The 16419-nt window shown below is 41.6% G+C and overlaps 1 protein-coding gene across 44 annotated transcripts in view; it reads right to left on the bottom strand.

Annotated features, from left to right (window-relative positions):
* The window catches only part of RIMS1 (regulating synaptic membrane exocytosis 1), a 468693-nt gene that overhangs the window by 60989 nt on the left and 391285 nt on the right, over window positions 1–16419 (bottom strand). For 32 of the 44 annotated variants that reach the window (XM_075923725.2, XM_075923731.2, XM_089777114.1 and 29 more), the window contains one exon: window positions 2500–2735. The exons of the other annotated variants lie outside the window; for them this stretch is intronic. In XM_075923725.2, the coding sequence (XP_075779840.2) occupies window positions 2500–2735 (236 nt within the window). The remainder of the gene's footprint in view (window positions 1–2499; window positions 2736–16419) is intronic. 44 annotated transcript variants of the gene reach the window in all.

Genomic DNA, 16419 nt, shown 5'->3' with positions numbered 1-16419 from the left:
GGAGAAGTCATATAGGAGCAGACACATGGTCAGTGCAGCCCTGAGGTGCCTCCCCAACAGTCTGTGTCTGTGTGTTGGGCAGGCTTGACAGAGAAAGGCAGAGGTGTTTTATGGCAGGAGGAGGGGAACAAGGTCAGAAACTGCTGCAAAAAGGTGGGTGGGAGTCAGGTTTGCAGTGCTGACTCACCCTGTCGAAATGTAAGGGCAGAAGACTTTAAGGCTATGTCTATACTGCAAGGTTTTTGTGCAAAAACCTGTGGAGCGTCCACATCCTTTTGCACATGTAAATGAGCAGTAAAATGGCAGAACAGAAGGCTTTTGCCAGAATAGGTAAACCTCCTTCTACAAGGCATAACTCCCTTTTGCGCTACAGCTAGTGTGCAAATAGGCAAGTGTGGACACTCCAGAGGGTTTTTTTGTGAAAGAAACCTCTATGGGAAAAAGCACAGGTGCTCTGATGGCCATTCTGTTAATGGCAATCAAAGCTTTCTTGTGCAAGAGCGTCCATGCAGTGTGGACACTCTCTTGCGCAAGAAGCCTGCAGTGTAGACGCAGCCTCAAGGTGCAAGCCCTAGTGTTGGAACCCCCTTTCTCCATGCAGCAGGCAAGGGAGCTGGGCAGGAGAGCAGAGGGAGGCAGCCAAGCTAACTGCTGGTGTCTCCTTGTGGCAGATGTCCACTGCAGGTACTCCAGAAGGAAGGCATCCAGTTACCAGATAAATGGCCTGGTAAAAAACTTAAAGAGGAAATGCTGGTTAAAGGAATGGAACTGTGGAGGGTCGGGGGCTCCTCTGGCTGGAATGGCAGGGAGTCAACCTACCTTTATTATAGCTCACCGTAACCCTCCTGCAAGGTGAGGGGGAGTGGATGGTAAGGTTGCGAAAATGAGGGGGAGCTGGTGGAATCCCCCTCGGTAGTTACTGAATAAACAGGGGGTTACCTGCACCATACACTTTTATCTGCTGGCTAGTCCCAGACATCTCTCATAATAAAGTTGTGGCCTGATTAAATCCATATCAACTATCTCTTGTGGTTTTGGTAAAACCAGTCAATTACTCTACCTCTGCCTGCTGGTGAGTTTCCTGCACCGTTCACTGTCCTGGATAGTGGTTTGTGCTGGCCACTCTCCAAGAAAGAGTGCCAGAGTAGCAGGTGGATCACAGATCTAATCCAGTATGTCAATTCCTTGGTTCTTGTTTCAGTGAGGGTTGAAGATCATAAAGAATACAGTTTCATACCAAATTATATAAACTTTAAATAATTATAAATAAAATTAAAAATATATAGCTCTTAATTAATTGGGAATATATCAATACAGACACTTTGAACACAGTAGCTGATTTGGATTGATCAGAAATAATAAGGTTTATTTTTAAGTAACAATCTGCTACTTAGATTAATGACACTGATCCTACTACATTTCCGAGCAGCACAACACAGTAATAACATAATCTTCTAATTTTGGACATCAAATGATCCAGAATCATTTGACTCAAATGCATAATTTAGCATGCATGTTCACTTTAAAAACATAAGACTAGAAGTAGATTAATATTTAATTTTTTAATTGCTTGAAATTGCAATAAAAACAAACTTGCTTCTCCTGCTCACAAAAGAAAACTGAAAGAGAATGAAGAGACTTGATAAGACACATATGCAATATTGATACTTACCTTCACGTTAGGATCATCCTAACTTTGTGATAGAAACATTGCAGTATGTCTGAGTACAGAGCTCGTCTGAAGCTTTCTTTTCTTTTAGCGACAAAGAACATTAATGACTTGAGCCTGCTCCTACTGATGTCAATAGCAAAACTCAGTGCGTTCAGTAGGAACAGGATGGGGGACCTTAAAACATCGCTTCTTTTTGCTCCTTTCTCTGGGAGCTATTTCCCCTTCAGGCCACAGAGGCTTTTAAGGTTTCTGAAGTAGCAATAAAGAATTGAAACCCTTAAAGCTCATAATGAAGCACCATGCTGAATTCACTGACCCCATTTTGCCATTGTTGTTTTTAAATAGAAAACACTAGGTTTTCTCTTAATCGAGGTAAGACGTAATCTCTTAAAATAATATTAAAACACATTGGTGCAGCAACTACACCTTAAAATTATGTGTCTTATATATGTGACCTTCATTCATATGCTGCTGGTTACCAGTGCTACAATGTACTGAATTGTGCTGTCAAAAAGATTTTGTACATATAGTATATCAATCAGGTCTAGCCCATAAACTCTTGATACTCATGTCTCTTTGCATTTCCTTGCCTACATATAAACAAGGCTTCTGAAAGATAGGGAAGATTTATAATACATATGTTAAAATATTACTGTCTGGTTTTTTTTTGCCAAGTTTAGAAATCAGACAAAATTAAATGACTCAAAAATTCTGAGATGGAAGGAACTTTTTCTCACTGGATACATTCTGACAGACACATCTGATTAGACCATATCCCAACTGTAAAGTGTAAGATACCATATTTAAGGAGACCCATTTTCACTCACCTGTTTGGCTAAGTTGGGATGTGCTTCTGCTTCTTCGAGAAACTATGGCAACCACTTTGGCACTGAGGCTGGATCGTCTTTTCTTTCCACCTGTTCCAACTGTCCCAACAGCAGTATCTGATTGACTCCCATCATTATGTTCCAGTTGGTACATCTCTCCACTCACACTTGTGCTCTTTGTGATGATTCTCCCTGAAGTCCCCATCCGTCTGCCTTGCATTTTAGGGGTAAACGTACTATATTTATAAAGTAAAAATATTTAAATTAAGTGTCTCCAGAATCTAATACATTATATTAGCAAATTAATTCAAGAATACTTTTAAATTAAAAGTTTGTTATAACTGTTTATTTATATACTTGATTTTTCTCCTTTTAAACTCTATGCTCTGTAGATTATAATCTATCCTTCACCACTGCTACCAAAAATTAATATGACGGTTCTTTGAAGAGGTAGAAATACACAAACCCAGATATGTATCAACTACATGGAGTATTTATTTATATAGACATTAACTATATGCTGTGATGTTCCAGTAATATTTACTGCCAACATATACGTATACATACGGTAAACAAAACACGGGTAGGTTAATATACATCCACCATATAATTGAGAGAGTTTGTGCATCTGTCTGATTGTCTGTTCAAGAACTTCTAAATGGTAAGAGCCAAGACAATCTGATTTGGTATGCAGTTTCCTCTTATCAGAACTTAAAAAAAGGTAAGGATTTGGTTGTGCTAGGAAAACGGGATGTGCCTGGAATGGGACTGCTTCTCAAAAATTCATATAGAAAAGAGACAGAGTCACCAGGCAGGTAAAAGGGACTGGCTGGGGGCACCACCCTGCCTAAGACTGCCTCAACCCTGAGCCTCCCATCTCCCAGGCACTGTTCCTTCCCATCCCCCGATTTGTTTGGTGACATTGCTGGTGTCCCCCTTTGTCAGGGACCATGGGGAAAGTGCACAGTTTTCTGCATTCCTCACTCTGGCTGGGGAGCACAGGGTGTAGATAAATCTGGACCTGCGCCAGCTGGGGAACATGCATCCCTTCTCCTGGCTGTGCCCACTGGAACTGCAGTGGCTATTGTGAGGTGCTTCTCACCTGGCCCTAAGCTGCTATGGTGAGAGAAGCAGGATTAGTCCTCTCTTCCCAGGGCAGCCTGCATACTGACCCCCTCACCCCTAGCCTCACCCTAGAGCAATGATTTAAATGAAGAAAAACAAAAAACAAAAATGAAGAAAAACGCCAGGTCAGTCTTCACGTATCTTATAACCATTGCTCACAGTGGACTGGGCTGTCACTAGATATCAGAGACTCTGTTTGCTATCTGGTATACTTTAACGTAGGAGGAAATAAATAATTAGACCCCATTAGAATAACTGTTCGTTATTACAGGACAAAGTAGTCCAAGGTTCCACTGGACCACCTTCTGTTGGTGTAACATAAAAGCTTTCAAGCTACACAGAGCTCTTCTTAATATTTGAGGAAGGAAACCTGAGGCTCTGAACTAAATACAAGTTGCACATATCGTTAACCATAAGGAGACCACTTAAAATTAAGTGGGCAATTAGGGGTTATCAGGTAGTGGTGGGATCTTAACTGTTGTAATAATCCATAAACCCAGGGTCTCTGTTTCATCCAGAGTTTTTAATGTCTAGTAGAGTTATGCATTTAAGTTCCCAAGTTTGTCTTTTCATAGTGTTGTGCAGAGTTCCTTTCAAAATGCGTATTGAGGTCAGATATGGAAAGATCATTCAAAAGCATACTGATTGACTGGATAGCTGATCCTGGATGAGCCAGTTTTATTTCCCAGCTTGCCAACAACCAATGGGTCTTTCACAAAAGTAATTCAAAAAGCAAATCTCGTAGCGTTTTTGTTTGTTTCATTTCCATTTCATAAAACTGGAAATACTTGCTTGAATTTGAGTGGTATAAGTCTGAAGGACAGTTAATGGAGTATTTTATAATCCTCCATTTCTAAATGGAAGGTGGAATTCAGTGTGAACTGGAATGTAATAGACATAGACATGATGACATATTAGCACTCTAAAAAGGGGATGAGTAGGACAGACTCCTTGGGATAGAGAAGTGGGCTTCTCTGCAGGAATAACAAGTAGTAAAAAGCACAAAATCTAGAAGAAAGTTTGTCAGGAGCAGAGTGAAAGGGTTTGGGTGGGAAGATGAGTCTTCCTTGTAGGTGTTGAGGACTTTGATTTTTGTGAAGGCATTGGTTTTTCCACAGATGTGGGGCACCATTAAGACTTAATCCATTCTCGTCCAAAGAGCTATCATAGAGAAGTATAAAATAAATACTGCTCTACTGCCATTCATTCAGGTTTGTTACTCCATCACAATATAAATAGTACATCTAATAACCTCTGCCATTGTGAGATATAAGAAACAGTAAAAATAACACCCGAGAATAGTTGTAAGAAAATTATTTTGTATAAAAAGTGATTGTCTTCTGCACCAATAGTTGTTTGAACACCTTTCATTACACAGGAGCTTATTATTGTAAGCTCCAAAAGAACTTTGTGTGGGAACTAAAAGATCCATATTATTTTCTTAGACAATGTGTTATGCTGCAATGCAGTACTCAGAGACTTTTTAGTGGATAACCTGAGCCACAAATAGCTTAAAATAGGTTCCTTTTTCCCCCTACATAGAAAATAATTTTTGTTTTATAAGGGAAAGACACATATCTTCTGATATGTCCAATACAACACTGTTATATATTTTTTAGCATGCTGTATATAAAAACCTCAATCTTTAACAAATCTGACTCTAAGAAAACAGCAAAATTAAGATAATTCTTTACCTGATCTTTTAATACAAATAACATTTGCCATTAAAAATCAAGTAATTAGATTTCTGGATTCTGTGTCTTTAAATAATTGCATATATTGAATAGGAAAGACACGGGACTCCTGAATAGGTGCTTTTCAGAGGATTGTATGCGTCTTAAAAATTAAAAATATTATCGCATGAACCTCCATGCTGTAGTCTTCTTCACAGCTAAAACCTCGTTAGGTGAGTCTCATCAAGGTATGCACAATTTTTACAACCAAAAAAAAATACTCTTTGGGTTTGCTATCAGATCTACAATGTGATGTGTTAACACTGGGTGTAAATATGGGGCATGTAACACTCCCATAGTGGGCTGCCATCATGGCACTTCTGAAATAGCTGGTAGGAGAATTTTAAGAGCACTGTGTCTCATAATCAGCAAATAACACCTAAAACATTATCTCTTTGCATTCTATCCATTCCAAGTCGGTATACAGATATGTTTCAACAATTGATCCAACTCTTAACCCAACTCGCAAGCTGTTGGGCTGACTACATATTTCTCTGAGAACAAACAAATGTTTTCTTTTAAAATGTTTCCTTGTATCAGTCTCATTTGTTTAATTTGCTAATAATGTAATTTACTTTTGTCAAATAATTTGTTTTACCAGCATTTTTTAAAAATAAAATTGTTTTTGTTTTCACCTCAGGAGCAGACATTATAAATAATTAAATTTCCTGCTATATGGGGAGGGTGCTCTTTATTAAATCCACACAGTATGCCAAACTAATATTCATTAAATTAATGTATAATCAGGAGCCCTCTTCTATGCCTAACTCACATAGACCGCAAATCTGTTGCAGCTCCAAACCTACAGAGCCTGGTTTTTTATCTAAAGATGTAGAGTCGTGCATTCAGTACTGAGATTATGTCTACATTGCAGTTGGGAGTGAGTTAGCACATGCTCGGCTCAAGGTAGCAAGATAAAAATTGCAGAAACAATGAGGACTCCTGTGGCACCTTAAGGTATGTCTACACTACAGCATTATTTCGAAATAGCTTATTTCAAAATAACGCGTCTAGACACAAAATGCATTCAAAATAGCATTTTGCTATTTCAAAATAGTGTGTCCACACTGATAGGACGCTGAATCGCATTTAAAGCTGGCCGGAACCAGTTCTGGCAGGGCATCAGGTCAGGAGTTACCGTGTGTGGCTGCTGCCTGAGGCTGAGGCCTGTGCTTAAAGGGACCCTCCAGACAGCCGGTTGTAAGATTTCCCTGCTTGCTTGCCTACTTCGCTGAGGGACAGCAAAGCATTTTTTTCTCTATGTGCTCTGGTTGCCCTCACTCAGGATACCACAGCACTCTGCATCATGGAGCTGAAGCCACCCCTGGGCACTCTGGTGCTTCTCCTGGATGTGTTGCTTCGAGCCTGGCAGCACGTTCTGCAGTCAGTAACAGTCTCCCTGGTGTGCCCCACTGGAGACTTGTGCCTCATTCCTCCCTCATGTCCTTCCACTTACCCCTCCCTAATCTCTCTTCCTGCTGTACAATAAAAGACACGTGTTCAATACAACAAAGCCTCTTTATTGAACAAAGCTGGAGTGGGGGGGAATGAAACTGAGGTGAGACTGGGGAAAGAAGGTGGGAGAGGGGAGGAGAGAGGGTGGGAAAGGGGAGGGGAAACTTGGGAGGAGGGAGCTGGAAGGGGAAGGCAAGGGGAGAAAGAGGGAGGAGGAGCTCAGGGGTCTTGCTGGCCCAACTGTCTCCCTGCACTGCAGGTGCGGGGGCCTCGGCGTCCTTGGGGAGGGTGGGGAGGAGGAAGCGGGAGGGGGAGAAGGAGTGGTAGGAGGAGTGGTAGCTGGGGAGGCAGCAGGGGCTGGAGCAGCAGGAAGCAGCAAGCTCTGCCCCAGGTTGATGACCACCTGGGGGGCACGGACCGTCGTGCCCCCCAGGATGCAGTCCACGGCATCAAAATAGGGGCAGGGGTCTGGGTCTGCCCCTGGTTGGCAGCTGCCCCGTGGCCCTGGCATACGCCTGCCGCAGCTCCTTGATTTTCATGTGAACCTGCTGCTGGGTTCTCATGTGGCCATTGGTGGCCAGGCTGGAAGCCATCCACCTGTAGACGGTTGCATTCCTCCATTTAGTGCAGAGATCATGGACGTTAGAGGCATCCACCCAAACCTGAATTAGGTCCCTGATCTCTGCACTAGACCAGGCAGACGCCTGCCTTTTTCAGCCCCTGGCAGGCTCCTGGGAGCTGGTAGACTGGTCCTGGGGAGCGGTGGAGGGCTGCCTGGCACTGGCTGCCTGGCTCACGCTGGGGCCACTGGGTTAGGTGCAGCAACTCCTGGCTCTGGGCTGACAGGCTTGGAGCTGGCACAGGCACTATAGCCAGAGTCTACCCCTTTAAGGGCTCCGGGGAGGGGAGGAGGGAAAGAGTTTTCTTGGTTGTGCCCAGAGTGGCCACCAGGGTACCCTGGGAAGGGCTGGAGGCCCCCTATTTCAAAATAAGCATCTACACAGCGCTTATTTCGAAATAGCAATTTTGAAATTGGCGCTATTCCTCGTGGAATGAGATTTACCAAGGTCAAAATAAGCCCTCCGCTATTTCAATTTAATTTTAAAATAGCGGTTTGGCTGTGTAGACGCTGGTAAAGTTATTTCAAAATAACAACTGTTATTTCGAAATAACTTTGCTGTGAAGACATACCGTTACAGACTAACAGATTTATTTGGGCATAAGCTTTCATGGGCAAAAACTCACTTTGTAAGATACATGGAGTGGAAATTTTGCATCTGACAAAGTGGATTTTTGCCCACAACAGCTTATGCTCAAATAAATCTATTAGTTTTTAAGGTGCCACAGTACTCCTCATTTTTTCAGATACAGTCTAACAAAGCTACCCCTCTAAAAATAAAGAGTAGATGTTAACAATACTGGCAGAAACTCAGGCTAGCCACCCACGGTCAGAGCCAAGGAGTCGGGTGGGCTTGGGAGCCTGACTACTGCTAATTATTATTGTAATGATTTTTAGCACTATAATTTGGCTTGAATTAGTGTGAGTCTGTCTATTCAGACTGGATGCACCCTCCCAGCTGCAGTGTAGAAGTACCATAAATATCCTCAGTTCAAACCCTAGTACTGCCACAGAGGAAGGCCATCACACTTGCACACAACCTCATTCTTTTCCTTTTTACACCAGTTATGATGGTAGGTGCACATAAACAAAATATTACCTTTTATATGGTGGTGGGGTGGGAATAAACTCTCTCTCTTGTTCTCTTATTCACCGAGCAATCTGTTTTACAAGTATGCTGGTTGATTCACAAACTACATACTCTGCTTCATTTGCTATTACTCTTTTATTGCTAGATCAACAACTTTGGCATGAGATCTATTTAACTGAAGTAAAATCCAACCTTTCAAAATATCTAATTGTAGTAATATTTTATTTCATACAACACACACATTCTGTTCTTCTTTTCTTTCCCAGTGCCAAATGAATGTGAGTCAGGACTATGCAACCCAAAGGAATACAGCAGTCAATAAATTATTTGTATTTACTCTATGTGCATCAACCAATTAGAAACACTTTAATGAAAGTTACAAAATCCACTCAGAAACTTTTTTCATGAACAGGGAATCTTAATTAGGCTTTTCACTGAGACTTCCATGATAGAGATCAAGGGACAAGTTTATATTTTTTGTAGTTCTGTAACAGAATGTTGATAAAACAATTAGCACATTTCAGAGAAATATAGCATTTTAAAGGTTATATTTTGAAGTATATCAGACTGTCAATACTGCACATTGAACTTTCCATTTATTTTGAGAACATGTACTTCTGAGGCAGCAGCAGTGCACACTTCTCCACACTTTGTTAGCAAAACTTTACCTTGACTCTGGCTTGCAAACGACTGCCTCTATTGCTATATCTATAATAGGGAACTTGAAGTGGTTGAGGTCAATAATCTGTTCGTTGCCTTCACACAATGCTTGCTGAGTTGATGGAGAAACTGTAACCGTCTGCTTTTTTGTACACTCTAGCTCTCTTTTAAATTATTTACATTGCAATATTTTCTGGGTAGCTTAGCCCAATGCCTGCAAGATATTTTGAAAGGTGCACCGGAGAACATGGTGAGAGGATTAGTTGAGTAATTTCAGCATGCCCATATCTCACTGGCTGTGTCGGTTCAGAGTAAGCCATATATTTTAAACCTATTTTAAACATATTTTAAAGCCCAGTCTACTTCAACTTTTTTTTTTTGGATATTGTCAGCTGGCTGAAGGACTCTTATATGTGCACATTAAATGTTGTACACGTGTTCTAGGGGAATGATTAATTTCTCTAGTGAAAAGTTCTTTGTTGACAGTAGTTCCAGGGGTGTGTATAATGGGGGTGCATAAAAGCCATTGAACCAAACTGTAAATCCTGCATATAATGGAAACTACTGCAAGCCAGGGGGCACAAAGGTAACTCCAGCATTCCAACACCAATCGCTAGTGTAGTCTTATGATAGCTCAGTCAGTAGCTTCTCTACTAAAACTGCAATCAGCTGCCATTTTAGTGCAGCTAGGAACTGAACTGAGCAACTCATTTTACACAGATCACCAAGAGTCACCAAGAGCTTTAAGAATGCTCCCATGTGCCAGAAGAGGCTTGATAGGAAATAGGCACTACTGGCCTGTGGCAGAGACCCAGCTCCTTGGCTGCTGTGATTACCTCAGGTCTTTTCTTCCATTTTGTGTTTAAAAAGTTAATTTCTAACCCTCACAGTTGTAAAAGAAAAGAATGAGAACGTGAACCCAGTGTAACCAATGCAACTACATACGTCTGAGTCTGCAGACATCCTGACCCTGATACAATAATTTTGAGTAGCGTGAGCTGCCCTACGCATTCAAATAGGGTAAACTCCATGGTTCATTGTGCCAGGCTCCTGCCAACCGAAAGTAGCAGAAACCCTAGCAGAAAGCAGTTTATGTTAATGCAGCAGGCCTAACCCATTTACCTACCCACACAGAGGCCCCAGTTGCACTTACAGGCAATTCTGTGGCCCCATATTCCTTGCCTTACTTCTCTGGGAAGGAGAAACTTTACAACTGCTATTTCATGTTGGGGTGGGGCCTCAGAGCAAAGGTGGGGCTGTAGAGGCAGCGTCTGGAGTGTTCCATATTATTGTGTGTCTAGAGCCCTGATGCCTGAGCGTCATCTACAAGTCATACATACATTTATATTATATGACAAAGAAAATATTGCATAGCTAATTAGAATATGCTTCACCATAAACTCACCTAAGTAATATCATGTATATAAATATAATATGTTAAAAATTCAAATGAGTCATTAGCCTTGACCATAGATAAAATCATGGTTCTTTCATCCTTTTAGGCATTTTGAGGGTTCATAAAGAGATATTTTAGATGTAAATGTTCCATAATCACCAATCTTGGCTTCATCTGTATTTCTAATACAAGGAGTCATGAATAACTAAATAATCTCTATTATTCCTTGCAGTGTGGATGAAATCAAAATAAGGCTTGTATTTATATAGATGTAATTACCTGAATCTTTATAACCACTGGCCTTCACTAGCACTAGCTAGTAAGTATCTTGCCTTTTCTGCTGGATGTAGAATCATGTATTAATTCTTAGCCGTTTTCACCCTGGGGTTGGAGCCATGGGGAAGTCAATCAAGTCCTTCTTATCAAGGAACTATATTTCACTGGAATAAGGTCCTACACCAGACACCCACCATACTGGTTGTCTGATATGTTGCAGCATCTTGATCTGACCAAAGTGCTATCAGACCATTTGTTGTTTTTTTCTTTACCAACTACCCCCTGAAGCTTCTTGCCTGACTCACTGAATTCCTGACTTTAGATGGGGAATGTAGACAAACCCATTCATCTCAGCCAATCAGGCACCAAGGGAAAATTCCTGCCCAGGAGACTAGATGATACCCGCAGTAGACCATAAAAACCCAGTCCTACTCTGGTGCTATGGGGAAGGTAGATGTTGCTTGTCCATGATTGTGAAAGGGAAACTGACTGGGCTACAACTACCACGGAGGCCATCCTGGGCACCTGGAAGGGCGCAGGCCCCGCCTTGTCTAGTCACTTCCCTTTCCTCCCTTAGCTCCATTTGGACATGTTTTCTTCCCTGCCTCACAACCCAATTAAGAAAAGAAAGGATTCCTTTTTCTTTTGGCTAGCCAGGCAAAGTCCCACTGCATTCAGTTGCAGTGAAAACAACTCTGATACTGATTTTTGACCTACAGTAACTTGTGGACAACAGGAGCCAACCTCAGACCACTAATTCATTTCGCACAGTCCAGTTGGCCTTCACCTGGTAGAAAATTTTAGTTACTACTGACCTACAGGAAATCCCAACTGGTGGGTTAGAGATGAAAGGTATTATTACAAGTGAGGCTGTTAGTTACAGCTATTATCAAGGCTGCCTGGTATAACGATCCTGTTTTCAGTTGCTTATAACTTTGCCAAACTTTGACTGTTTCAGTTGAAATTTTCCATGCTGCATATCTGCCTCAGACTGATTTTTTTTATAAAGTTTCAGCCACAGTTATTCAGCCATACCCGAGAAGGAAATTGGGGGAAAATACATTGTATTTCACTGTCAAAAAATTCTGGCAACCTTGTGCCTCCTAACTTTGGAGGATGTGCGTTATGCTGTTCCCGTGAAAACCTGCCCAGATTTGCCTGTTAAAAATCTTTGAAAACCTGAGGCTCACACATGCTCAGTAGACACAGAGAAGTTTAGTCATAAAAATCTCCAAAGATTCTGTCTTCACAGAGCATAGTCCATGGCCTCTCAGTTAGCGGTCACCAGGCTGGGCATGTGCCCTCCACACAGAGGCAACTAAGCATGCTCAAGCTCAGGGCTACAAGGGCAAAACCAGACTTTCCCTGTTGTTGCTGATCCAAACGACTCTGGGCTGGAGACAGAGGGTAATGTGTCAGGTCCTGGAACTGAGAGCAGGGAGCCTGTAGCTCCTGTGCTCTCAGTGACTCTCCAATTGGTGCCCAGGCAGAATGCAGGAGGGCACTGTCTGATTCAAATGCAGGAGGTATGAGCTGGACTGGGGGAAAGGAAAAGGAAAGGATCAGATTAAGACAAGGCTTAATCTGGTAAAACTGGGACAGGGAGAGGGAGAGAAATTATGACAAATAGTTGGGGGCCGACTGGGAATAGGTGGAGAAACAAAAACTGGTATGGTTGGGCAAGGAGGCTGAGGGTATGACTGGAGGTATAAATAAGGTGTAATTATCGGCTCAAGGAGATATAATGATGCTATCTCTGATTGAGCTAGGCAGCATAAGCGGGAAGGGGCTAGCTGCCTAATGAATGTACCCATCCAAGACACTACGCATGTAATTGTGGCAGTTAGCACCTTGCACTGCAATGGCTGCACTCTATATATTTAGCGCATAAGCTCAATCAAAGCTAGCACATGTTTCCTTGCACTAAGAATTACATCATGCAGCCCTAGTGTAGATATAACCAGTGAATGGGTGGGCCAGGATAGGGAGGGAAGTGAGGTTGGAACCAGTTGGGCAAGGAGACTAGGACTGGGGAGGCAGAAACTGATACTGGGCACCAATGAGGGAAACTTAATTCTGTATTTATAAATTTAATTCACTCACTCACGCTTCCCACCTCTGTGCATAGGCACTCTAATGAAGTCTTTAATTACATGGTCACATATTCATTTTGCCACAGGACCCCAGCCTCATCTAGAACACGAGATGGATAGTACTCACTTAGGGTATATTTACACAGTTGCGTGTAGCTTGAAATAAGCTATGCAAATTGTGTCATTTATTTCAAGATAGCTTATTTCAAAATTTGGTGCTTTGGTGCAAATTTTGAAATAGAGCACTGTTCTGGCATCTTCCTTATTCCTTGTGCAATGTGGTTTACAGAAAACCAAAATAAGATGCCTTTTATTTCAAATATATTTTGAAATAACTAGTGTGCTGTTAAAATGTGCATGTTATCATTATCCTGAAATAGCGCTGCTGTGTAGGTGTACCCTTAATGAGCAGTTACTCAATAATTTGTTTTGCTTTCATTGTTCAAGGTGTGGCTCAAGGCCTTACTTACTGTAAACTATATAAAACCCACACTGAAGACAGAATTAACAACTTCTTCATGATCTTTTCTATGGTGTTCATCACTACAATAGCTGAAGATTTCACAAACATAATTATTTTCACAACAAGAGATATTTAGATATTCTTATTCAGTTTTATATATGGACTATTAGAGACTGAGGATCCTTGGTGATTTAAATTCATTTTGATTTCTTTTCAGAGCTTTTTGCATGCCACTCTTCTCTATCCCTGGACATTATCACTCTCAGGGTGTGTCTAGACTACATGCCTCCTTCGACGGAGGCATGTAGATTAGCCAGATCGGAAGAGGGAAATGAAGCCGCGATTAAAATAATCGCGGCTTCATTTAAATTTAAATGGCTGCCCCGATCTGCCGATCAGCTGTTTGTCGGCAGATCGGGGGAGTCTGGACGCGATGCCCCGACAAAGAAGCCTTTCTTCATCGACACAGGTAAGCCTCGTGAAACCAGGTTTACCTGTGTCGATGAAGAAAGGCTTCTTTGTCGGGGCATCGCGTCCAGACTCCCCCGATCTGCCGACAAACAGCTGATCGGCAGATCGGGGCAGCCATTTAAATTGAAATGAAGCCGCGATTATTTTAATCGCGGCTTCATTTCCCTCTTCCGATCTGGCTAATCTACATGCCTCCGTCGAAGGAGGCATGTAGTCTAGACACACCCTCAGTCAGCACACTACATTGCTAGGCCACCTACCTTGAGTATCATATTACTTTCCACTTCTTAATAACTTTTGCTGATCAGCATACATTTTTCTTTTCTACTTTTTCCCATCAGTTATGAATTCCAGTTCCAACTATATATCCATAAGGGTTCGTCTACACAGCAGGGCTAAAGTCAAATTAAGTTACTCAACTTCAGCAGTGTCAATTGCATAGCTTAAGTCAAAATAGCTTAATTCGGCTTTTGGCGCTGTCTATATAGCAGGAAGTCGAAGGAAGAATGCTCCTCCTTTGACTTCCCTTATTCCTTATGAAATGAGGGTTACAGGAGTTGGAGTAAGACATTAGTCCTTCAGCTTGACATTATTTCAGAATAAAGGCTTGTAGTGTAGATACATAATAATGTCAGTTATTCTGAAATATCACTGCTTGCAGACATATCCTAAGTCAACTTTTTAAGAGACTGGTGGCCAAACCATAACTTTAAGACTATATTTTTTTTTAAATAGGAATTTCTACTAAAATACTATTTCTTGTTTCAGAAAAAATAACCCTTACCCAGTAGAGACTAGCTCTCATGAATGCTGCCTGCAGAGACATTGAGGTCTAGCAACTCAAAATAAATTAGAAGCCTAAATCCTACTTTTGGTACAACTGTGATGTACAACCCTCTAGGTGACTAAACTTTCTGGTCATTCAAATTTCCACTGTAAAGTTTCCTAGAGTCACTTATGATTTTGCTGTAGAAGGTACCAAGGCATCTGTGTCTGCCACCTGGCAAACCCTCTGCCAGGGGAGCCAAAAGCCTTTGTGAGCCCCTGAGCAAGGTGGGAGGGGCCCAACTCTGTGCTCTAGGAAGGGGAAGGGCCAAGTGTGGAAGGGCAGGGCCAACAGCAGTCAGACCTCAGTGCTGCCCAATATATACCACACTGGCTCCCAGGAAACCATCAGTGTGGCTTCACCAGTGCTGAGTAAAGGGGGATAATCACTTCTCTAGATCTGCTGGCAATGATCCTCCTAATGCACCCTAATATGGCATTAACCTTCTTGGCTACAAGGGCACACTGTTGACTCATATCCAGCTTCTCATCCACTGTAATCCCAAGGTCCATTTCTGCTGAATTGCTGCTTAGCCAGTCAGTCCCCAACCTGTAACAATGCTTGGGATTCTTCCGTCCCAAGTGCAAGACTCTGCACTTGTCCTTGTTGAACCTCATCAGATTTCTTTTGGTCCAATCCTCTAATTTGTCTAGTCATTCTGGACCCTATCTCTGCCCTTCAACATGTCTACCTCTCCCCCTAGCTTATTGTCATCTGAGAACTTGCTGGAAGTACAATCCATTCCCTCATACAGGTCATTTATAAAGATGTTGAACAAAACCGGCCCTAGAATCAATCCTCCTCGTTTCCCACCCCCTTCTCTTTTTCCTTCTCCCCTCTCACCTATTTATTTTGGGTCTGCGCATCCTAAACTCATAACTCCGGTCAGCTGAAGAAGTGGGCTGTGCCCACGAAAGCTCATGATACCACCTACATATTTTGTTAGTCTGTAAAGTGCTACCAGATCTTTTGTTGTTTTTTAAGTTTATTATCAAAGCAGTTCATTTTTTGTTAGAAAGTTACATAATGGATAGGATTTGATCCTATTTGGATTTATGTAGAAAACATCTGTTTCACCCTTTAACATTCCTCCTTTGCCAGAATTAAATTTTCCATTATTTTAGACTTGGACACATCGTGTTCTTTATTTTTCAGTCTGATATGGACTGGACAATTTAGATTACAAGTTAGATTGAAGCTCAATTGAAGCATCCGTCTTTTACTGGGACTTTAATAAAATTCATTCACAGGCTGTCATTTATCTCCAGCATCTGAGACATTCAATGCTCATGATGAGCTTGTGACACATGTAAACCCCCAACATTTACAGTAGCATTTTATATTGATTTTACAATTCTGTGCATCAGTTTTTAAATATGACATTTTTATTTCTTTTTTCTGCTCCTTAGTCATGGACTGATAACAATTCCTCTATTTAATTTGAAGTGCTTTAGTTGTAGGTAGGGCATGTTTTTTCATTTTGTACCTTGTCAGTGCAAAGCACGGCTATATACCCAACTCTCATCTTGGTAGCTTGGCTTTCAGCTAAACACTGCTCAGTCTATAGTTTCTTTTATTTTTATTTCTCTGTTTTAAATCACTGCAAAACAGTATGAATAAGCACCACTATTGGATATGAATTCAGCTGTATTATAGTCAAAACTGATTAACTTTTCTATCAGTTTGAACTTTTGCTTGCTAAATTTAAAAGCA

This window comes from Pelodiscus sinensis, chromosome 3 (genome assembly GCF_052426305.1).
Source record: "Pelodiscus sinensis isolate ZL-2025 chromosome 3, ASM5242630v1, whole genome shotgun sequence".
NCBI classification, from domain to species: domain Eukaryota; kingdom Metazoa; phylum Chordata; order Testudines; family Trionychidae; genus Pelodiscus; species Pelodiscus sinensis.
Note: the sequence above shows the minus strand (reverse complement) of the source record. Positions and strands in the feature narration are given on the sequence as shown.